At 43.0% G+C, this 24,244-nt stretch overlaps 1 protein-coding gene and 1 pseudogene across 2 annotated transcripts in view; one reads left to right on the forward strand and one right to left on the reverse strand.

Annotated features, from left to right (window-relative positions):
• The window catches only part of TNRC6B (trinucleotide repeat containing 6B), a 312,777-nt gene that overhangs the window by 220,425 nt on the left and 68,108 nt on the right, over positions 1-24,244 (reverse strand). For both annotated transcript variants that reach the window (XM_011978801.1, XM_011978798.1), the window contains exons 2-3: positions 12,630-12,703; positions 4,004-4,094 (exon numbers count right to left, since the gene is read on the reverse strand). In XM_011978801.1, the coding sequence (XP_011834191.1) occupies positions 4,004-4,048 (45 nt within the window). In that variant the 5' untranslated portion in view covers positions 4,049-4,094; positions 12,630-12,703. The remainder of the gene's footprint in view (positions 1-4,003; positions 4,095-12,629; positions 12,704-24,244) is intronic.
• On the forward strand, positions 23,023-23,826 carry LOC105538838 (annotated as a pseudogene).

A 24,244-nucleotide genomic window follows, 5' to 3' on the forward strand; every position in this document is an offset into this window, starting at 1 on the left:
GTGTTAGCCAGGATGGTCTCGATCTCCTGACCTCGTGATCCACCCGTCTCGGCCTCCCAAAGTGCTGGGATTACAGGCTTGAGCCACCGCGCCCGGCCACTGTAACTATTTTTATTGTAATCATAAACCGTTGCACCTCTATCAGACACAGAACATCTCCATCTCCCCAGAAAGTTTTCTCATATCCTTTCTCTTTAATTAGTTCTTAAACAAATCCAGGTGTCTTTTCTCACTTGTCAACCTCCTCGATTCTTGGCAGCATCTGAAGTTACTGAGGGAACCTTTTTCTTGAAATTCCCCTTTCTATGATGCAAAAGGATCCCAATCCATCCTCGAGTCACATCAGTGTTGGCACCAAAACACACCTCAAATCTGTCTTTCCTCCACTTCCGGTAACACCCATGAATGCAGTCCTACCCGAACGGCTGCACGTGCCTTCCCACCAGGCTCCCTGCTTCCACTCTTACCTCTTTCCAATCCACTCTCCAGACAACAGCCAGAGCCATCTCTTAAAATGCAAATCCTACCACATCACATCACTCCTCGAGTGAACAGCCTTCAATGGCTGCCCTATGCATAGAGAATAGGTCCACGTTGCCCTGTGGCCTCTGAGGCCTTGCAAGGTCTCTGCCTCTCTCTCTAACCTCCCGTCACACTTGGCCCACAGGTTTCTGAGAGCTCTTGGAAGAGGCCATGGGCTTTTGCAGCTGTTTCCTGTGTCTAGAACACTGTTCCTCCAGCCCTCCAGACAGCTGGCTCCCTTGCCCATTAGCTTCAGCTGAAATGTCCCCTTCTCAGAGAGATCTTCCTTGACTAGCTACGCTCTTCCTCCCAGCTGCCCTGCATGACATGGCTTTCTTTTATTTTCTTCATAGCACTTGCCATCATCTATAATTATTATCTTTATTTATATTTATTCATGTCTCCCACTAAGATGAAACCACCTTGAGAGTAGGAACCATGTCTTTTTGGTTCACTGTTGTACCCCATGATAACACATGCTTAAGAATTATTTATTGAAGGCCAGGCGCAGTGGCTTACACCTATAATTCCAGCACTTTGGGAGGCTGCGGCAGGAGAACCAGTTGAGCCCAGAAGTTCGAGACCAGCCTGGGCAACACAGCAAGACTCTGTCTCTACCGAAGAAAAAAAAAAAGAGCCAGGTGTGGTGGCACACACCTGTGGTTCCAGCTACTTGGGAGGCTGAGGTGGGAGAATTGCTTGAGGCTGGGTGGTTGAGGCTGCAGTGAGCCGTGAGCTGTGATCATACCACCACATTCCAGACTTGGTGACAGAGCAAGATCCGGTCTCAAAAAAAAAATTTTGAACAAAAAGAAATTCAGCTGAAAATCACTTTTTGGTAAAAAATTCTCTACTTTTCCTCAAAACCTGCTACCTTTCCTAATGGCCTTCTGTTAACAGACATCCACAAACTACATAACCACAGCAAAATGATAAATTCCAGCCATACACTGAATCATTCCAAACATAAGATTTTATTGACTGATTGACTGATTTACACCCTCGGTGGGGGAGAGTGGACTGACGCCTGCGAGATGAAATCAGCGTCCAAATATAAGATTTTAAACAAAAGCAACATCGGGGGAAAAACATAAGAACCTGAGTTAAACTAAGGCTGATGAAGTTGAAGTTATAATCTAATTTATAACAGAAGCATCCACTTAGGGCACATATAAAAAGAATGTTCTCTTATTCTTGAGTCTAATTCATTCTGAACTGATAAACTATTCAGTAATTGAAAAATCAAGAAAACTAGTCATTTATTTTTCCAAAAAGAAGTTGAAAACTGAGCTTATGGCACAGTAATATATTCTATACTGGTCTAATTACATATTCACCAAGCAATCTCCCAATTATACCTTATCTTTCCAGGGAGAAAATGTACTAACCAGAAATCCAATCTTCCTTTTTTTTTTGAGATAGGGTCTTGCTTTGCTGCCCAGGCTGGAGTACAGTGGCATAATCACAGCTCACTGCAGCCTCCACGTCCCTGGGTACAAACAATCCTCCCACCTCAACCTCCTGAGTAGCTGGGACTGCAGGCACGCACCACCATGCCCAGCTACTTTTTGTTTTTGGAGACAGGATTTCATCATGTTGCCTAGGCTGGTCTCGAACACTTGAGCTCCAGCGATCCACTCGCCTCGGACTCCCAAAGTGCTGGGATTGCAGGCATTAGCCAGCGCGCAGAGCCCCAGTCTTCCTTAACATTACATTTCACTATAAATTAGTAAATTAGGATCTTGGGGAAGGATGTATATGTACCTCAGACATTCTGGGGTGTGGGTATCTTGGGTGTCCCGGGTATGTGTGCCTCTGTGTGTGTGTGTGTGTGTGTGTGTGTCATGCCTAGAGCATGTGTGTACCTGTGTGTGTGTGTGTGTATGTGTGTGTGAGGGAGATTCCTAGAGCATGTGTGTACCTCACAGGCTCTGACTCATCCTACACGAGATTCAGGGTCTAGATGAGTCTGATGAAAGTCTATAAATTTGTGCTTTGGCTACAGAAAGAAAGAAATCTGGTGAGATGGGAAAGGAAAACCAAGAGGACCAGGATGACATCTGTCCCTCCACCCAAGTTGTGGACTAGATCACAGCCCCGTAGAGGGGACATCCAGAAAGAAACTGAAAGAGTTGTTTTCAGAGCTCCCAGGAAGAGCTACAGACAATTCTGAATGGACAAAGAGGGAAGTAAAAGTAATACTAAGGGTCTCATGTAACCATGTTAAGCAGCAGCCAAGGAAAATCAGCACATGGAGCCAGATAGAGACAAAAATATAGATAAATATTTATATACAGGATTTATATATAGAGTCATATATATTTATTTTTATTTATTATATATATTTACATATAAGATTTGATGATAACATTTCTTAGGCTTTAGATTGAAAAAACAAAGCAAACAAATTACCATTTAAAAATATATAATATGCAGCCATAAAAAAAGAATGAAATCATCCAGGCAGGGTGGCTCATGCCTGTAATCCCAGTACTTCGGGAGACCTAGGCGGGTGGATTGCTTGAGCTCAGGAGTGTGAGACCAGCCTGGGCAACAAAGTGAGACCCTGTCTCTATAAAAAATACAAAAATTAGCCAGGTTTGGTGGTAGGCACCTGTAGTCCCAGCTACTCAGGAGGTTGAGGTGGGAGAATGGTTTCAGCCTGGGAGGCAGAGGCTGCAATGAGTCAAGATCGTGTGACTGCACTCCAGCCTGGGCAACAGAGCCAGGCCCAGTCTATAAAAAAAAAAAAAAAAAAAAAAAGAATTAAATCATGTCCTTTGCAGCAACATGGATACAGCTGAAGGCCATTATCCTAAATGAATTAACAAAGAAACAGAAAACCAAATGCTGCATGTTCTCGCTTATAAGTGGGAGCTAAACACTGGGTACATGTGGACATAAAGATGGAAACGGTGGACACTGGGGACTCCAAAAGGGAGAGGGAAGGAAGGGAACAAGGGTTCAAAGACAAGCTCTTGGGTACTATGCTCACTACCTGAGTGATGGAATCATTTGTACCCCAAGCCTCAGCATCACACAACATACCCATGCAACAAACTGCATATGTACCTCTGAATCCAAAATAAAACAAAATAAAATTTATAATAGAAAAACACCTAAAAATTATCAGCGACTGCCTCTGTGCAGCAGGAACAGGGGACCAGCTTTGACTCTTGACTTTATATATATACTTCTGATTTTTTATAAACCTAGAGTAACTTTCATAACAAACTTAAAAAGACATAGTGTTAGTGTTCTAAAAATATAAAGTTCTCTGTAGTTCAGTAAAATTGTTTTAAATGAGCATATAGCATTAAAAAGTACACTGAAAAGAAAAAAATTTCTCAATCTTAGGTTAGGTTCTAATTTAAATCAATCGAATTTTTACAGTCATGTAAAATGAAATTCCCATTCTGCTCATCCACAGCCTCTATTGTTCAATTTCTACTCAAACTGTACCTTTCAGTAATTTACTGACCTTGGAACTGCTTTCTTCCGATACTTCTCCCTCATTGGTTTGCATGGGAACAGATTTTGTGCAAAACTCTGCAGAAACACAAAAATACTGCCTAAAAGAAGAGAGAAGAGAAAAAGTATGTAAGGAATTCAGGGCAAAATTTTGTTTTTTCAAAGGTTTCGACTGAAATTCTCTCAATTAAGGCCACAGACACTGTGAAGTAACTTTGAGTAACTTTGTGTGTGTGTGTCTACGCACATTCATCTTAAAGGTAAGAAAGAGGGAGGGAGAGAAGCAGGGAGGGAATTTTTCCCACCTTGGGGGAGAAGGGTAAGTAGGACAGGTTTCCAGCATTGGGATATTAATAGCTCTAGATTTCTTTCCCTATTTTATTTGGCTTTTGGCAGAGATGGTGGCGAAATTCTCACAGCAGACACTGACCTGCAAGAAAGTATGGCAGTGAGCAAAGCGGCACACCTGTTGTTCCGCCCCTGCAGGTCACAGTGCTTGGGTATTAGGCTAAGGCTATTGGAATTGGCTGGGTTTCCTGGGCTTATAATTTATGAATAACGTTCCTGCTTTCTTTGTAACTGAAATTAAAGTACACTATAATGGGTGGCCCCACTTTTCATTTTTAGGAAATGTGCTTAATAAACTAAATGTCAGTTAATTTATTTTTATATGAGACTATTTATAGGGCAAGACAGTAAAAAGTAATTAATTTTTCCCCAAAGAAGAAAGAGTCAAGAAAAAGTTTGTTCAAATTTTATGAATTAAAATGTGCCAAACGGAAACTACTAAAAATTTATACAACATTTTCATAAATTCATTACATATGTAATTATTGAGGAATAATTTTTTTTCTTTTTCTTTGACACAGAGTCTTGCTGTGTCGCCCACACTGGAGTGCAGTGGTGTGAGTTTGGTTCACTGCAATCTCCACCTCCTGGATTCAAGCGATTCTCCTGCCTCAGTCTCCCAAGTAGCTGGGACTACAGGCGCCACCACCACCCCCCGCCAATTTTTGTATTTTTAGTAGAGATGGGGTTTCACTACGTTGGCTAGACTGGTCTTGAACTCCTGACCTCGTGATCCGCCCGTCTCAGACTCCCAAAGTGCTGGGATTACAGGCATGAGCCACCACTCCTGGCCCTATTGAGGAATCATTATTCAAATGACACAAATCTCCATTATAATACAGGTACGAATATTTACAAACCTATCAGCTACTTTAAAGCTCATAGCTACAAAACATAAAAACTAAAAAAGGCCGGGTGCAGTGGCTCATGCCTGTAATCCCAGTAATTTGGGAGGCCGAGGCAGGTGGATCGCTTGAGCTAAGGGCTTCGAGACCAGCTTGGGCAACATGGCGAAACCCCACTTCTACCCAAAACACGAAAATTAGCCAGGCGGGGTGACACATGTATGTGGGCCCAGTTACTCAAGAGGCTGAGGTGGGAGGACTAGTTGAGTACAGGAGGTCAAGGCTGCAGTGAGCCGTGATCACACCACTGCACTCCAGCCTGGGTAACAGAGTGAGATGCTGTCTCAAAAAAAAAAAAAAAAAGGGTAAAAAGATGCTGGTAGTGTGTTTTGCAAGAAAAATCTATTAATGCACAATGCCTGATGATCTGTTTTGGTGCAGACTTCTCTATAACCAGCCAAGACTCATGGCTAAGAAGGTGCTTCCAGGAAGCTGTTTCCTCATCTACTGGGTGGGAAGGGGTTACCAAAATATCAAAATATCTACTTTGCTCACCTACCTAGCAAGGTCTTTTTGGGATCGAATGCATATTTATGTGATGTGAAGTGTAAAATCAGTACAGCAGAAGCTCTCAATTGGTATTCATTCACTCACTCCCAACGTAATCAACATTGCCCATCCCCTCTGTCAAACACATGACCGATGCTCACAGCAAGTGAAAACAGGCTTTCTCTAGTCGACTTTGTCCCTCACCTACTTATCACAGTTGTGCAAAAAAAAAAAAAAAAAGTTCTCTTTTGATGAAAATTAGGTTGATAATACCGGAAAAACTCGGTAACATCTCCAGAAAGATTTTATGTGTAATTTGCTTCACAGATGTCTTTAAGTTCTCCTACTTCACTGAAACAGAGACTGCATTTCATAGATGATGCATCATAGGCATAGCTGAACCAGAAAAACTCCTTGGAACTCCATTCATGCTTGCAGGCCTGTGCTCAGCACACTCCTTGGTCTGGGGCTGTACTGTCTGCTCCCTCCAGACCCCCACTCCATTCTCTGCCTGACTGTGTGCCTCAGGGGACACCATCATTGGGCTCCTTATCTTCTGGCTGCTGGCTGGGCTAAGCCAGTGGGAGGCACTGACTGGAGACAGGAGGTCGGCGGAGGAAGAAGGGATGGCAGTGGTTGTTTCTTCTATGAAAGGGCACTGCTCTCATCTTGCTGGCTTCTCCTTCAGCTATAATCTTTTTACTTTCATCCTTTCTGGATTCTCCTATTTGGCTGTTCTATTTTTCTTAAGTCTCTTTCTAGCTTGACTCGCCTGGCCATATTAGTTCTCTCCTTCTCCGACAATCACTGCTATTTCCCCTCACCGACTCCTCCTCCCTACCCCCCAACACTGAACACTGTCATCTCTCCTCCCCTATGCTATCACCTTCTACCCAAGGCTTTAACCAAGACTTCTGCCCCTACACTCACTTCTTAAAATCCATTGTCTCCTAGTAAGATCCTACCAAGGCCCAAGTCTTACCTTCCCTACTACTCCAGCCCTCAATTTTCCAACACGTTAGAATGGAAATAGGGAAACCAACAAAGGCTAGTGAACCACCCAGTGGCTGACAACAGTGGGGAATCTTACTATTGCTAGGCCTGAAGGGGAAGGGGCAGTGACTGGAACCTGGAGGGGGAGCTGTGGCCGTCACCGAAGAGTCCAACAGACCTGAATGTGTACGGATGTGTGACCTTGAGGTAATCACTCAATTCGTCTCAGTCTCAGCTTCCCTATCAAAACTTGGGAATAATAGTTATTCTGAGGATTCACTGATAATGTATTTGCACTTGATACATAATAGATACTTAATAAGTACATGGAGATGACCAACTCACAAGGCATTCTCTACCCCGAACTCTTATTCTTTCAGGGTCCGATCCCCAGTGATCTCCATTTCCCTTTGGACACGCTGTGAAAAGGGAATGCTTCTTCCTGGCTCCTGAGTTTCCACCCTTGGCTCCTCTCCACCTGCACACAATCCACTCCAGAGAAGGTAACAGGATCTTACTTTAATGGTGAGTTTGGAAGGAGAAACAAGGTGTGTGGAGCTCAGCCCTTTCTTTTCCTTCCTTTTGGAAGCCAGCTGCCCCGGGGAGCAGGCACTCTCCTCTCCTCCTCCACCCACAGACACAGGACCCTCACAAGTACCCATGAGTAGGTCAGTCTGTGTGATTATGAAGTTCAGTGGTAAGCTCACCGGCCTGCAGACGTGCCACATTCTCCAATACAGCTGTTTTTTTATTTTTAAGCCCGGCCCCTCTGCCCAGCGGCACACACGATAGCAGTGGCAGCAGGAACAGGTGGTCCAAAACAGCTTTATTAGTCAGAGAAACAGTATTTTGGTCTCCCAAATGCCCTCCTTTTAAAAAGGAGGGAAAAATGGAAAGTGTAACAATGCTTTGCTGCATGTAAGTTTTTAAAAAGGAGGACATTTGGGAGACCAAAATATAGAGCCCAGTCAAGGGAAGGAGAGTGCTATTTATTGGGTCTCAAAGACCGTAACCTCGGGTGCAGGGCACTCAAATTTTGATAAATAGACACGAACTAAAATTCAAGGGAGTAAAACACATGTGGCATTTTTGAGGCTTCTGTTAAGGCCAGGACTTTGGGCCTTGGACTTTAATGAGGGGGCACAGTATTTTCTTGTAGAAGCTTATATTAGGCTTTTTACTGTTGTTTTTATAGTTACACAGTAGCTTTTAACTATTGAGGCTGAATTCGAGGTTTATAAACCATAGGCACACCGTATTTTGACCTTAGCAGTGACTGTAGTTATGGCAACTTTGTCTTCACGTAAGTGGCTGTTTCTATAGAGACAAGACTGCGTACACTAGGCACATAAGCCTTTGCAAAGGGTTGGGGGCTTTGCAGGCCTCATCAAGAAACAAGCCACAGACGGTTGTGGTGGTGGTGGTGATGCTGGTACTGAAAGCTCATTTACATATCAGCTGTGCAGGCAGTCTCAGCATACACCGGCCGCTCTGGCCTAGCAAGCAAATGCCAGCTGTGCTGGCCTCAGCAAAGGGAATAGGGCATTAGCGGGCTTGGGTGGCTTCAGTGTACAGAAGGCTGCTGCTTGACCTTGAATTATGCCGGCGCAGCTTTTCCTAAGCAAGCATGGCTGAGGAAAGATTAGACTTCAGGGAAAACAGACTTTCTTCCTACAGGCCTTTTAGACGTCAGAAAGTGGAACAATTACTCGCTGCATATAAGCTGCAAAGCAGCTGAATTTCAAATAGCACACATGCATTACAAAACCAGTGAAGTTCTACATTTAAATTGCTTGTGCTAGGCCTATATAGGTGATTCAAAAGGAAAATGAAAATTAAGAGGTTTCTGGTGAAGGAAGGAAGGAAGGAAGGAAGGAAGGAAGGAGGGAGGGAGGGAGGGAGGGAAGGAAGGAAAGGAAGGAAAGGAAGGAAGGAAAGCTAGGGGAGGAAAACTTTTTTCCCTGTTCCTGATACTTCCTTCCACATGGGACAATATCCAACTTTTCATATTCCTGGCCTTATATCCCTGACTCAGGCTGTCAGGGGTGAAGTCACTTCTCTGATGAGTGTGTCTGGAAGAAGGAACCAGGCTTGCATAGTCCAGCCCTTTTCTCTCCCTTTTCCCTTGGGGGCACCTGTTCTGCTCTGTTCCTTTCGTTGACGAGGAGGCAGGTCTATCCCAGACTAGTGTTGCTGGGTGAATAAACCTGTTAAGTCCTTCAGTCCAGTCTTAAAAAGTCTGCTTGCCCTTACATTTAAGCCAGTTCTCCAATGGCAACTTTATGAATGATAAACGTGAAATTTTGATCTCCAGCTATCTGCCCTACTCTTTTGTCCTAAGTCTCTGTTGGTTCAGAACTTGAGCAGGGAAGAGAATACTACTTATTGGATACCCTTTGATCTCAACTTATATCTAAAACGTATCCTCCTCAGAATTAAGTTCAGTTTTCCATATCAGCCTTGTCTTCCAAATTATTCCATTACCACAGCATTAATCACACACTTTTACTTCCAAGGCTTTTCACTAACCTCATTTCTAGTTACTCTCAAAGCACACTATATTCTGCATTCAGGCAGACAAATCTTTCCATTCTCAGCACACAACATGCTAATCTCTACCTATATATATCCTAGCCCACACCCCACTGGAAACCCCTTCCCCTCATCACCAATCCACATCTCTACCCTTCTAATCTATTCAGTATTTTTTTTTTTTTTTTTGAGACAGGGTCTCACTCAGTCACCCAGGCTGAAGTGCGGTGGCATGATCACAGTTCACTGCAGCCTCAGCCTCGCTGGGCTTCCCAAGTAGCTGGGACTACAGGTGCACATCACCACGCCTGGCTAATTTTTGTATTTATGGTAGAGTTGGGATTTTACTATGTTGCCCAGGCTGGTCTTGAACTTGTGAGTTCAAGCAATCCACCTGCCTAGGCCTCCCAAAATGCTGGGATTATAGGCGTGAGCCATAGTGCCTGGCCTCCAGTCAGTTTTTATTTCTAAAAATCTTTCCTGATTAAAACCATGTAATGTGCCCACTTACTAAATGTCATATTGATACCTATTTTTATCTTTGTCCTTTATTTTATTTGCTCTCATTTTTTGTTGTTTTGGAGCTGTCCTTAGTTTTCAATGTGTTTCTTGAACAAACCTTGATAACATTCTTGTTTGAAGGCATGGCTTATGGTTGTGTCTAGGGCAACTTTCCTTTTGACAAAATAGAAGGTAAGTAAGATAGGCAATGCAAAAGTATACGGTTAACTAAGGGTTCCATGTAAGAAGTGACAAAGGGTCTAATGTATCAGTGCTAACAGAGTCACAAAAAAGTCAGGGGAAAGCCCACTTACATGAAAACTAGAGGGGTGAACAAGTCGTGCCAAAGTGACAAGTCATGTCCCATCATGAGATGAGACAACACAAGTGTTTATTTTATGTATGTATGTATGTATGTATGTATGTATGTATGTATGTATTTAGAGACAGAGTCTCGCTCTGTTGACCAGGCTGGAGTGCAGTGGCGCAATCTTGGCTCACCACAACCTCTGCCTCCCGTGTTCAAGTGATTCTCCTGCCTCAGCCTCCCAAGTAGTTGGGACTACAGGCACGTGCCACCACGCCAGCTAATTTTTGTATTTTTAGTATAGATAGGGTTTCACCATGTTGGCTAGGCTGGTCTGGAACTCCTGACCTCAAGTGATCTGCCTGCCTCGGCCTCCCAAAGTGCTGGGACTATAAGCATGAGCCACCGTGTCTGGCCAACACAAGTGTTAAATTTCTGTTTTTGCACCTCACTTAAACTTAGAGCAGTCACCGGTTTGTGACCTGTGGTTGGTGGTGGATAGTCCTGACCGGGCACAGTGCTTGCCACACACATGACAGGACTCAGCAAATGTTAAGAACTAAATACAAGTAATGTTCTACAGTACCTGTGCAAGTTCTTCCATGAAAACTGCCAAATATGTTAATATTTTCAAAAGCCCTCCAGGATCCAGCCCTCACCTGTCTCTCCAGCCTCATCTGCCTGGTCTCCATTCCTTTTGTTCCAGCCGTAATGAACATCTTATGGCTTTGCCAATATGGCAGACTGTTTGAGGCTTCCATGTTTTTGTTGTTATCACTCCCTCTGCCTTTCCCTCCTCTGGTGCCACAAGGGGAGACCCGACTTTCCAGTCAAGGCTTAGCTTTTATGAACTATTTCCTGATCCATCTCTAGGCAGAAATGATGATTCCTTCCTCAGTGCCCCCAGTGGATCTTGTTTGAATTATATTATGGGATCTGTAATACGTTATTAGATTTATTTACTCACATAGATTTCTCTATATGATAAGGATTAGACTGTCAACCCCTTAATACCAGACACTATATCTTGTTAATCTTTGTATTCAGTCTACCTAAAACTGTATACCTGGCATTTAATAGGTATTCAATAAATTTCTATGTTAAGAATGACTGAATTAATCAACTACAGTGCTTTTTCTTTAAGATGCAATAGATATCAATTCAATAAACATTTACTGTGCCTCTACCACATGTCAGATGGTGCTGGGATAGTGTGTTATGCTGGAATGAGCTGTGCCTTTGAAAATGTAGAATTGTACTTCTTTGTCAGTTATTAGCTGTGTGATCTTGGGCAAGTTATTTAACTTTATAATCCTGAGTATTTTCATCCGTCAAGCTGTGCAGGAAGAGGTGTTATAAAGATTAAATTAAACAATGTGTGTAGAACTCTTAGTAAGAGTTCTAAGAGCATTTTATCTTATTGCTCTATACTACTGAGGCTGAATTGGGAGGTTCAAAAACCATAGGTCACACAGTATTTTGACCTTAGCAGTGGCTATAGTTACAGCTACTGTCTTCAGGTAGGTGGCTGTCTCTACAAGAGACAAGGTGCATACACTAGGCACATAAGCCTAGCAAAGGGTTGGGGAGAAATTCATCATGAATTTCTCATCCTACCCTGGACCCCTCATATTAGCTCACCAGCAAGTCCTATCATTTTTGCTTTCAAAATTTGTTTCTCGGATCCACCCACAATTCTTCATTTTCACTGCTGTCATCCTTTCTTGCTTGTGGGGGCCTCTTTTAGGCATTAAAAATAGGTTAGCTCCTTTCCAAGCAGTCTCAAAGGGTTTATATATTAGTAAAGGAGACAGATACAAATAAACAACTTTAATATAAAATATTGAATAATTTATTATTGTAATAACAACAGGTGCTCTTAGAACACAGATGAAAAAGAAATTCTGCCAAGGGAGTTTGGGAGAAGAAGACAACAGGAAAAATACAACAAGGAGAGTAGATAGTCACATTCTTCTCCCTGCTTCCAAACTCTAAAAAGAGAAAAGCATCAACCACGGCACAAAGCCATGAAGAAAATACTATATATATCTAGGGAAAAGAAAGTGGTCCGTTAAGGCTTACAGATAAGGATTCACTAAAAAAGCAGCCAGAAACGTTGACTGGAATTAGGTTTTGAAGGGATCTGTGGGACAACATCTGCAGCAACTGGATACAATGAGGGCTGTTTAAGCAAAGGCGTGACCTGAGTTAAATCCATCGTTCAGAAAGTGAACCCTGGCAGTAATGTGGACTACAGACTGTGGCAGGGAAAGGTGAGAGACAGAGACGCTAGGGGTACACTCACATAAAACTCACATAATAACTAAGTTGTAGCTTTCTAGCATGAGGCACCAAATGTCAGTATCCATCTAAATACCAGTTCTTTTTAAAGGGACCTACCACATAGGAGGAAAGCAAGGGGCTGGTATGATGGTCACCTTACAAATATCTTCCTGTAAGAACTTGGTAAAAGGGCAACAATGTTCTTGAAAAAGTATTTTCTTCTTTTTAAGGAGAAGACTATTGCCAATACATGGTAGATACATATTTTAAAAACTTACCTTTGACAGTACCTGGGGCAACACAAGCCCGTGAAGATGAGTCTAGGTTACATTCAGTGCAAAAAACCACAACCCTGAAAAGAGAAAAAAATCACAATGAGCTGTATGCTCATAGCAAGATGCCACAGGAGGCAGTGGCATAGGTGGCCTCATGGAAATCCAGCTCCTCCTTTCACCAGCTATTGTTTCTAGGCCCGCAGCCCAACCTCTCAGAGCTCAGCTTCCTCAACCAACACTGGGAACACTAACAACACCTTCTTCATAGGGTTCTTTTGAAGTTTAAATGCCATACGTGTAAAACTCTTAGTAGAGGGCAGGATACCAAACACATGCTCAATAAAGGTAAGTGGTTACTAAGGCTTCATACAATCAAGGGCATCACCCTCCACCCAGGTGTTTAGGTCAGACCGTGACATCCGTCATGAATTTCTCACCCAACCCCTCGTATCAGTCCATCAGCAAGTCCTATCATTTCCTCTTTTAAAATCTGCTTCTCAGATCTACCCATAATTCTTCATTTTCACTACTGTCATTCTTGCTTGTTGGGGTCATTTCGCTGGTTCTCTGTTCCTATTCTTGCTCCTCCCCAGTCCATTCCCCCATAATGGCTGGAATAGTCTCTTCAAAATCAATTCATAGCAAGTTGCTAAAAAGTGCAGTAAATATTTTATTTATTCCATGATGGAATCTCTCTCTGAAATATATATTCATGTATTTGAATGTAGAGATATAGGAATATATATTAAATGGCCAGCACCTTCATTTTACAATGACACAAACAAATGCAGAAGGAATGCTCCTCAAGGTTGGAGCTACCTACGTGTGTGCTGGTGCTCAAAGCAATGGCGAGCCCAGCAGAGGTTCATCTGGGACCAGCATCTACAATGCAGTCAGAAAGCTGGCACTGTTTGGAAGTTGGCCCCTTAGTTTCACAGTAACCCAATACCTCTGTCCAGGACAGCGTGCTCCACTCCCCACAGCTAGAGATTGTAAGTCAGAGCTTCAGCCCCATGTCAGGGCACGGTGCTGAGACGGTGCTGCAGGGAATCTGAAAGCACCTCACTGCCACTGCCCTGCTATCTGTCGTCCCCTCTATTGGACTTACTTTATTTAATAGTGTTTGAATCAATACATCTCAGATGGAATTGTGATGAGAATTAGAAATATTATGACTTGTCTCCCTATCTCTCTACTATACACCGCAGCAGTCTTTCTGGCTAAAAAGCAAATTTGACCTCTGGGTATCTCGCCACCTAAATTCAGTCAATAACTATCTTTAGGGTAAAATCCAAGACCTCTCCAGACCCATTATTGCTTCATGACTGCACAGTTTCCTTACTCACAACATACACACTAATGTCTGAGAGCCCCTGCCTATTCCCTTCTCCTTTTCCTTTAGGTGTTATCTCCTAGAAATTTTCTGTACCCTCGCTGGTTGCACAAAGTGTTCCTCCTCTTAGATACACATTATATTGGTAATATCCACGAGTCCATTTTCTTCACTCAGCAGGAGTTCCTTGACAGCAAGGACTGTGTCTAACACACCTTTGAATTTGGTACTGGGTAGAGTCCAATAAACATAAGCTGAACCGAATCCCAATGGGATCCCAGCAATTCAGTAGTTGAATGTGGATGTGTCCCCTAATGAACTGCGTTGGTAAAAACTGAAGTTAGCTGCAGCCTCCAAGATGGGTCTGGCCCTTACAGAGAACTCGAGGCTACGTGGTTATGTCTGACCCTCAGCACTTCAGAGGACGACAGGATTCATTAATTTTTTTGTCAACTGCAGAGACTATCAAGATAATAACGCTAATTTTTAGCTCCCTATTCCGATTAAAGTTTCCGCTTAGGCTAAAACACAGCCTCTTCTCTGGATCTATCATTAGTCCAAATTCTGTGCCAACCCTGTAAAGTTGCACATTACGTGTCTCCTTAACAGACAAGGCTAGAAAGAGACCATGCCACTCAGTCCCTAGTCTGCTTGGCAGTGTGTCTCAGACACCGCCTGTATTCAGAAGGGAGGGGAAAAAAGGAATTAGGGCGGAGGATAGGCAAGCCAGGGAAACCGTGCAGTTTTCCAAGCACTCCTGAATCTAGGTTTTACAGAACAGCTGCATTACTTTCTCTGCCAGGCTGTGAACCTCTGTATCAGGTACACATGTATTCAAAATAAACATATAAGTCAATTCTAAAATCAACATTTGAAATTATCTAGTTGAAGTTATCTACAGCACTATTTCCCTTCCAAGGTATAAATAGTGGCAAATTCCTCCAAAACAGCTTTGAAATGCTCAGAACTACACGGTAATCCTACCATCTGATCAGGTACAGCTGCAGCAGTGAAACTGTGAACCACTCTAGTTTTCTCTCTTCTCTTTCAGAGCAGCCAAACTAGTCTTGGAATTCATAGAAGGGGTGGGAATGTTCAGTGGATCTTGGGTTAAATTAATCCCCAGGTCCTGTTAAACTGCAAGCCGGCTTCAAGAATTCCTTTAGGCCGGGCGTGGTGGCTCACTCCTGTAATCCTAGCACTTCACTTTGGGAGGCCGAGGCAGGAGGATCGGTTGAGCTCAGGAGTTCGAGATCAGCCTGAGCAACATAGGAAGACTCTGTCTCTACAAAAAAATGTAGGGCCGGGCGCGGTGGCTCAAGCCTGTAATCCCAGCACTTTGGGAGGCCGAGACGGGTGGATCACGAGGTCAGGAGATCGAGACCATCCTGGCTAACATGGTGAAACCCCGTCTCTACTAAAAAATACAAAAAACTAGCCGGGCGACGTGGCGGGCGCCTGTAGTCCCAGCTACTCGGGAGGCTGAGGCAGGAGAATGGTGTAAACCCGGGAGGCGGAGCTTGCAGTGAGCTGAGATCCGGCCACTGCACTCCAGCCTGGGCGGCAGAGCGAGACTCCGTCTCAAAAAAAAAAAAAAAAAAAAATGTAAAAAATTAACGGGGCATGGTGGCATGTGCCTGTAGTCTCAGCTACTAAGGAGGCTAAGGCAGGAGAACTGCTTGAGTCTGGGAGGTTGAGGCTGCAGTCAACCATGATCACACCACTGCACTCCAACCCGTGTGACACAGCAAGAACCAGTCTCAAAAAAATAAATAATTATTCCAAAGCCAAGTACCTAACTAAACTCACAGGATGTAATTAGAACTAAATCTTTCCTACGGAATATGGCAAGTTGAAAGAAATACATATTCAACAAACTATATTTATTTTGCTGGTATCTTACTAGTATCACCTTTGATATGGCAGGGTTTTAATTTTCAAACTTGACTATTCGACACCATAATTTTAAATTTAAATTCTCATTTTAAAAATTCAAGCAGTATAGAGAGGCTCTTAACCAATGTCCCCTCTCCCTCCATTCTCGTCTTCCCAGGACTCACCACTCTTATCAGTTTGATATCCAGCATCATTCTTAGGATACAGACTCTTGAGAATACACTATAAACTTTTAATTGAGTCACAAATACCTCTGAAAACCTTGTCTGCCTACATTGTTGGCAACTGGCCTAACTTCAAGCAAGACGTCCAGAAGAGATGTCTTAAGTGAGGCAGCAGACGTGAGGGAGGAGCAGAACACCAGCAAGGAGGCCTGGAAGATCTTCCCAGGAAGCAAGAGGGGATGCCAGGAGACTTGGTGGCAGACAGCAGGGTACCAACCATCCAGTTCTGTGAGCAGGGCGCCCGGCCCAATCAGGTAAGAAGACACCTAGTTAATTAAGTAACACAAATAATAATATCAAAAGTCTAAGGAGGCCAGGCATGGTGGATCACACCTGTAATCCCAGTACTTTGGGAGGCCGAGGTGGGCAGATTGATTGAGCTCACAAGTTCAAGACTAGCCTGGGCAACCTGGTGAAACCCCATCTCTACAAAAAAATACAAAAAAAGTAGCCCAGCATTGTGGTATGCACCTGTAGTCCCACCTACTCAGGAGGCTGAGGTGGGAGGATGGCTTGAGCCTGGGAGTCAGGGGATGCAGTGAGCCTAGATCACACCACTGCACTCCAGCCTGGGCAACAGAGCCGGACCTTGTCTCAAAAGGAGCACAGGTGGATGCAGATCTGCTAGAAATAGATGGTTTTACTTAGCCCCCATACACAGGAGATTTATTATCGTTCCAAGTCCTGGAAATACTATCTTTGCAGTTTTAGGCCACTCTCTACTTCACTTCAACGCTTTGGAAATTCTATAAAAATACTGTCAGTCCATTCCTAAAAACACTGTCAGTCCATTCCTAAAAACATCCCCTTTAACCTTAAAATCTGTTCTACCTATTGCACTCCTCCTCCCCTCTTTCCCTTCCTAATCCAGCTTTTGTTGTTGTTGAGATGGAGTCTCGCTCTGTAGCCCAGGCTGGAGTGCAATTATGCAATCTCAGCTCACTGCAACCTCCACCTCCTGGGTTCAAGCAATTCTCCTGCCTCAGCCTCCTGAGTAACTGGGATTACAGATGCATGCCACCATGCCTAGCTGTATTTTTAGTTGGAGTTTCACCATGTTGACCAGGCTCATCTTGAACTCCTGACCTCAAGTGATCAACCCTCCTTGGCCTCCCAAAGAGGTGGAATTACAGGCGTGAGCCACTGCACCTGGCCTAGTCAAGCTTCTTGAAAAAGCAGTTTATATTTGTGGTCTCAACATACTAATTTCTCATTCACTTATTCATCACTTGATTAATAAGACAACTTGATTTCTGTCCCTATCAATCTCAGTGTCAATGCAACAGATACTTTTCAACTGTTCTTCCTTTAACCTCTCTCTAGCATTTAAAAATCAGAACCATTGTCTAAAAATAAACACAAAATAAATAAATAAAAATCCGAACCAGAACCACCTGAAACCTGTCATTTGGGACCTCCTTTCCTGTCTTAATAGTAAGGATACTGAAGATCCAGCCACTGGGCCAGGGGCATCCTGTTTTAGCTCCTGGTATCCTGGCTGTGTCAGGTCCTCCTGTTCCCCTGGGTCTGTAACCAGCCTTCTTATCACAGGAAGGTTTGGAGTGGGTGAGAAGGTGAAAAGCTGCTGCTTCAGTTGTTGCTGTACATGGCAGACTGGGGGCCAGAGTCATGGAGACGGAACCAAACTCAACTCCTGGCTTCACGGATTGAGCTCAGTTCTGATGCCCAGTCTGATATGGAGCAGGTTTAAAACCTTCACCCACCCCTCTGGAAGGGCCCATGGCAGTACTTTTGCTACCTCTTGGTCTGTGTCTTTCCAGTCTGTTTCACAGGACAGTCTTTTTCTCCCTGTCCTTTCATTATTAGTGTATTCCTCCTCTGGACTCCACACTTCCCTTTCTCTATTTATTATATATACACATCCTTATGCTTTCTCTTTTTTGAGATGGAGTCTCACTCTATCGCCCAGGCTGGAGTACAGTGGCGCGATCTCAGCTCACTACAACCTCTGCTGCCCGGGTTCAAGCAATTCTCCTGTCTCAGCCTCCCGAGTAGCTGGAATTACAGGCACCTGCCACTGCACCCAGCTAATTTTTGTATTTTTAGTAGATACGGGGTTTCACCATCTTGGCCAGGCTGGTCTTGAACTCCTGACCTCGTGATCCACCCGCCTCGACCTCCCAAAGTGTTGGGATTACAGGCATGAGCCACTGCACCCAGCCTGGTCTTATGCTTTCTCATAGATGCAGCTTCCACCTGGATCTTGATGATTCCCAAGTCTTTCTCTAGTGTTGACCTCTTTTACAGCCTTTAGAACTATCTACATAACTGCCTAATGCAGCTCCACCTCATGTGCCACAGGGCCCTAAAATAAAACAACCCTCCCCCAAAGCGTGTTCTTCTGTCTCACTTGGGAATACTGCCATCCCACTCAAATCAGAAGTCTGCGAACATCAGCAGCTCCTTCCTCTCACCAAACTGTCAGTTCTAATCCCCAACTATTCTAGTATATACTTCCTTATTCCTACTGCCACTGACTGCCCTGCTTCTGGCATAGCTTCTCACCAGTCTTATGCTAGTTATCTTTTCAATTGGTTTTCCTACCTCAAGACCCACCCCTCCCCTACACCACTAGAATTACCTTCAAAAAGCAGAAATCCTTATTGCCTTTGCAATGTATCTCATCTACCCTGTAGATAAAACCCCATTCCCACTGTGGCCGGCGAGGCCTGGTCCCTGCCCGCCCCACTGTCCTCAACTCCAAAACCCAACTGTTTTCCGTTTCCCTTGAGCACCACATGGTTTCCGCGTGCCTTGGAACATGCTGTTGGTACCTGGACTGCCTTCCCACGGGCAGGACAAATTTCGTCTCAACTTTCAAGATGCAGGCTTAGGGAAACCTGTTCTGTGAAGTCTCTCCTGACTCCCTCTTCTCACAGGTGATCTGGATGGATCCTTCCCCTGAGTGAGCAACTGCACTCAAAACACACACTAGGCTTACTTTTGTGTGTGTATACTGGTAGGTGGTAAGCTTCCCGGGTCTAAGGCTTCCTTATCACTGTCATTTAATATAGTGCCAGCACAAAGGACATTCCCAATAAATTCTTGTGGAATAAACACACACATTTTTTACGAAAAAACTAAAATCAACTCAATACAACATGACATTCCGAGCTTACGAAAACAAAGCTGTGGCTTATCAGCTGTAACAGTCTATGAGGGCAGTGTGCTACCTGCACGGCATCCCCAGACTTCCTGGGAGAAGCAGTGAAGGAAACTTTGGGACTGATGGCAGGACCCTGGAACAAGAATGTTAATCTGATTTTTATGTCTTGGAAGTCAGAAAGGTTGCCTAAGAAAAACAAACTCAGTCCAAAGTAGGAATGATCAGAAAGACTCATACCCAACCTTGGGGTATTAATCCAGCTTGCTCAACTAATTTATGCCCTCCAGCCTGGCCCCAGAAAAATCTGTCAATTCTTCAACAGAAAAGGCTTGGGAAAGTACGACTGCCTTCTGAAAGCCTAAAACAACTGCAGATCACTTATAGTAGAGGCAGGGATGGTAGGGAATTCACCGAGGGTTACAAGAACAGCAGAGGCAGCTACTGAAACAGCAGATTCAATTCAACCAGCTTCACTGAATGCTTACTAAGTGCAGGCACTATGCTCAGCAAGTTTTCAGAGCAAGGGCCTACGTCCAGGGTTTATTGCAATTGTTGGTCACGTAAGAATTAAGCAGATTAGAGGTGACAAATATGTTAATTAGGTTGACTTAATCATTCCACATTATATTCATAAATCACAATATCACTTTGTACCCCATAAGTATATGCAATTATAATTTGGCAATTTACATTAAAAATTAAAATTAAAAGAAATAATTAAGCAGATTAACATGTTAACTTTTGTGACCAATTTATTGGTGATTAAAGAAAAACCTTTGTTCTTTTTCTATATTGCATATTGATTTTATGAGGTGAGGTTGTTCACAAATTTTAGATGTATACTGCTTCTCCAATAAACCAGTGAGTTGAACATTGACAATGATGATAGTAATATGAATAATCATTAACAATTGTTTATGCTGTGCCCAGCGCTGTATACCTTGGAAGTCTCAAAAACTCTCAATTCAGATCTGATCCGCCTTTTCAGGGACCTTACACTATATGTAAGGAGAAAAAAGCTAAGCACTAAGCTGAGTGGCGCAGAAGTTTAGAGAATGCAGAGAAAACGGTGAGCCAGACAACCTGTGCCACCTTCAAAGAGAAACTGGGATTCCAACTGGAACTGACAGGATTGAAAGCAGTGATTCTCAAACCCTTTTGTCTCTGGATCCCTTTACACTTACGAAAATTATGGAAGACCTCAAAGAGCTCTTGTTTATCTTAATTTTAATTATCAATATTTGCCATAGTAAAAATTATAACTATGAAACATTAGAATTATTAGTTCATTTATTCGGCCAACAAACATATGAAAAAAAGCTCACTATCGCTGATCATTAGAGGAATCCAAAAACCACAGTGAGATGCCATCTCACGCCAGTCAGAATGGTGATTATTAAAAAGTCAAGAAACAACAGATGCTGGCGAGGCTGCAGAGAGGTAAGAATGCTTTCACGCCATTGGTGGGAAAGTAAATGAGTTCGACCACTGTGGAAGATAGTGTGGCGATTCCTAAATGATCTAGAACCAGAAATACCATTTGGCCCAGCAATCCCATTACTGGTTATATTCCCAAAGGAATATAAATCATTCTATTATAAAGATACATACACGCGTATGTTCACTGCAGCACTATTCACAACAGCAAAGACATGGAATCAACCCAAAGGCCCATCAATGATAGACTGGACAAAGAAAATGTGGTACATATACATCATGGAATACTATACAGCCATAAAGAGGAACGAGATCATGTTCTTTGCAGGAACATGGATGCAGCTGGAAGCCATTATCCTCAGTAAACTAACACAGGAACAGAAAACCAAACAGTGCATATTCTCACTCATAAGTGGGAGCTGAACAATGAGAACACATGGACACAGGGACATTTCTTGATCTGGGCCTGTTGGCTGGGGGTGGGTGGCAGGGGGAGGGAAATATTAGGAAAAATAGCTAATGCATGCTGGGCTTAATACTTACGTGATGGGTTCACAGTGCAGCAAACCACCATGGCACATGTTTACCTACCTAACGAACCTGCACATCTTGCACATGTACCCTGGAACTTAAAATAAAAACAAAAATAATAAACTGCTGCTTTTTAAATTAAAAATGGTATTTAAAAGGATCAAAAATTTGAGGAAAGTGGCACTGTTTTACATCTTTGCAAACTTCTTTAATGTCTAGCTTGAGCAACAACAGCTGCACCCAAATACATACTTTCGCATTCAATCTTTTTCTGTATCACATGTCTGGAAAAACTCCAATGTGCACTCATGAGAGAATGAATTTAAAAGGCATACAGTATCTTAGTATTATTAAAATAGTTGTGACCTCCTGAAAGGGTCTTGGGCGGGAGGAAGGGGCACACTTTGAGAAGTGTTCATTGAAAAAGATAAAGAAAATGGTCTAAGTAAGGGCTGGGCAAGAAGGATGTGTGTGGCTCCTAAGCTCTAATTTTCAAGAACACAAACCCCTACTCTTAACAGCTCAGCTACAACCAAGCTAACCTCCGTGGTGAATCTCAGAGACAGAGATGGCCCAGGCAAGGCGGGGTTCGGCCAGGCTGTGCAGGGTGGTGCTGAGGGCAGTGCCATCAGGGAGGCTCTACTGCCCTGGGTAGCATTCTCTAGAGGCCACGTCAGGTTTTCCTCTCCAGAGCCTCCACTGTGCTCTCCTTCTAGAAGAGAAGCTGTAAATGGCTTACCAGAACTGCCTTGCCATGGCTTCCCGGGGCTGTGTTTACTAACTGCAAAATCATCTCCCTGCTGCAGTCTCAAAGTCTTCAGACATTTCTTGATCTGGCTGTCTTAAAAAGCAAATTTAACATCAGCCACGTAGCCAGGTTTTCCTTGCCAACAATCATGTGAGTTTGCTATTCTGTTCCTGTGCATCTTGCGCACTGTAAAAACAGTTCCTGGAGCATCATATGTCATGGATCTAGTTGCCATAAACTGAAAACATTTTCTTCATATTTTGTGGCACAAACTAAAAGCATTCTGGATGCGGTTTGCATACAGTCCATCTCTGGCCAAAAAAGAGGTTTAAATTTATGGATAAACAGAGAAAGGGGGGTAGCCACTGCTTTAGTTAAGCTGTTTTATTATCAAAGTCAATGTCTGATAGTGTGTATTTTTTAATTTAAAATTTTCCTGTGATTAATGTTCTGAAATTATCCTGCAATAAGTAGAACTATGCTCATTTTATGTAGCAAGCTTAAATTTGTCTAACAGTATTTTATAGCTGACAGAAGCAGAGAGGAAACAGAAGCTTCTTTTTGGTCTCTTAAATTAAAATAAAAATAAAAAATAGAAACAGTCATGAATCTATACAGTTTTTCAGTCCTTTTTTATTTTTTAGTAAACATATTTATTAAGGCCCCTTAACAAGACAGGACAGATCATTTTTAAGTCAAAGTGAAACTAAAACTTTAAAAGACATTTCTGCTTCTGGGAATGGTAAACCAGGTAATGAAGACCAACCATTCTGCTGAGGACAGCCAGAAAGTCCGGACAGAACATTTAAAAAATTTTAAAGGCAGAGGTATACTAATAAGTTAGTTAAGAATTACCATACACAAAAATCAAATTCAGGTGAACTGTATACTCAAATGTGAAAGATAAATAATAAAGCTTTTAGAAGATAATATGGGAAAATGCTTCAAAACCTAGGGGTAGGGAAGGATTTCTCAAACAGGATACAAAAAGTACCTAGTATTAAAAACCAAATATGACAATATTAGACAAACATGACTACATGAAAATTAAGAATATTTGTCCATCTAAAGATATCCTCCCTCTTTTTCCGACTGGAACCATGGAGGGTGTAGAAGAGAAGAAGAAGGTTCCTGCTGTGCCAGAAATCCTTAAGAAAAAGTGAAGGAATTTCGCAGAGCTGAAGATCAAGCGCCTGAGAAAGAAGTTTGCCCAAAAGATGCTTCGAACGGCAAGGAGGAAGCTTATCTATGAAAAAGCGAAGCACCATCACAAGGAATAGAGGCAGATGTACAGAACTGAAATTCGAATGGCGAGGGTGGCATGAAAAGCTGGCAACTTCTATGTACCCACAGAACCCAAATTGGCATTTGCCATCAGGATCAGAGGTATCAATGGTATGAGCCCAAAGGTCCGAAAGGTGTTGCAGCTTCTTCGCCTTCGTCAAATCTTCAATGGAACCTGTGTGAAGCTCAACAAGGCTTCAATTAACATGCTGAGGATTGTAGAGCCATATATTGCTTGGGGGTAACCAAACCTAAAGTCAGTAGATGAACTAATCTACAAGCGTGGTTATGGCGAAATCAATAAGAAGCAAATTGCTTTGACAGATAACACTTTGACTGCTCGATCTCTTGGTAAATACGGCATCATCTGCGTGGAGGATCTGATTCATGAGATCTATACTGTTGGAAAATGCTTCAAAGAAGCAAATAACTTCCTGTGGCTCTTAAAATTATCTTCTCCACGAGGTGGAATGAAGAAAAAGACCACCCATTTTGTAGAAGGTGGAGACGCTGGCAACAGGAAGGACCAGATCAACAGGCCTATTAGAAGAATAAACTAAGGTGTCTACCATGATTATTTTTTTCTAAGCTGGTCAGTTAATAAACAGTACCTGCTCTCAAATTGAAAAAAAAAAAAAGAAGACGCCCTCGAGAAAATGAAAAAGCAGGCAACGTAAAACCAATAAAAGGTCCATATTCAAAATAATAAAGGGTTCTAACAAGTTCTAAAAGAAAAAAGATAACCCAACAGGAAAAGGGGCAAGAGGCTAGATGAAACATGTCATCAAATGAACGACAAGAAAATCTAAACTATCCAAATGGCCAATAAACATATGAAAAGGCATCTAGTCTCAACAGTAAGTAAGGGCGACGCAAAAGAAAATCATGAGGCCAAGCACACTGGCTCACGCCTGTAATCGTAGCACTTTGGGAGGCCGAGGCAGGCGGATCACGAGGTCAGGAGATCGAGACCATCCTGGCTAACACAGTGAAATCCCGTGTCTACTAAAAATACAAAAAATTAGCCGGGCGTGGTGG

Source organism: Mandrillus leucophaeus, unplaced genomic scaffold (genome assembly GCF_000951045.1).
Source record: "Mandrillus leucophaeus isolate KB7577 unplaced genomic scaffold, Mleu.le_1.0 Scaffold2, whole genome shotgun sequence".
Lineage (NCBI taxonomy): Eukaryota > Metazoa > Chordata > Mammalia > Primates > Cercopithecidae > Mandrillus > Mandrillus leucophaeus.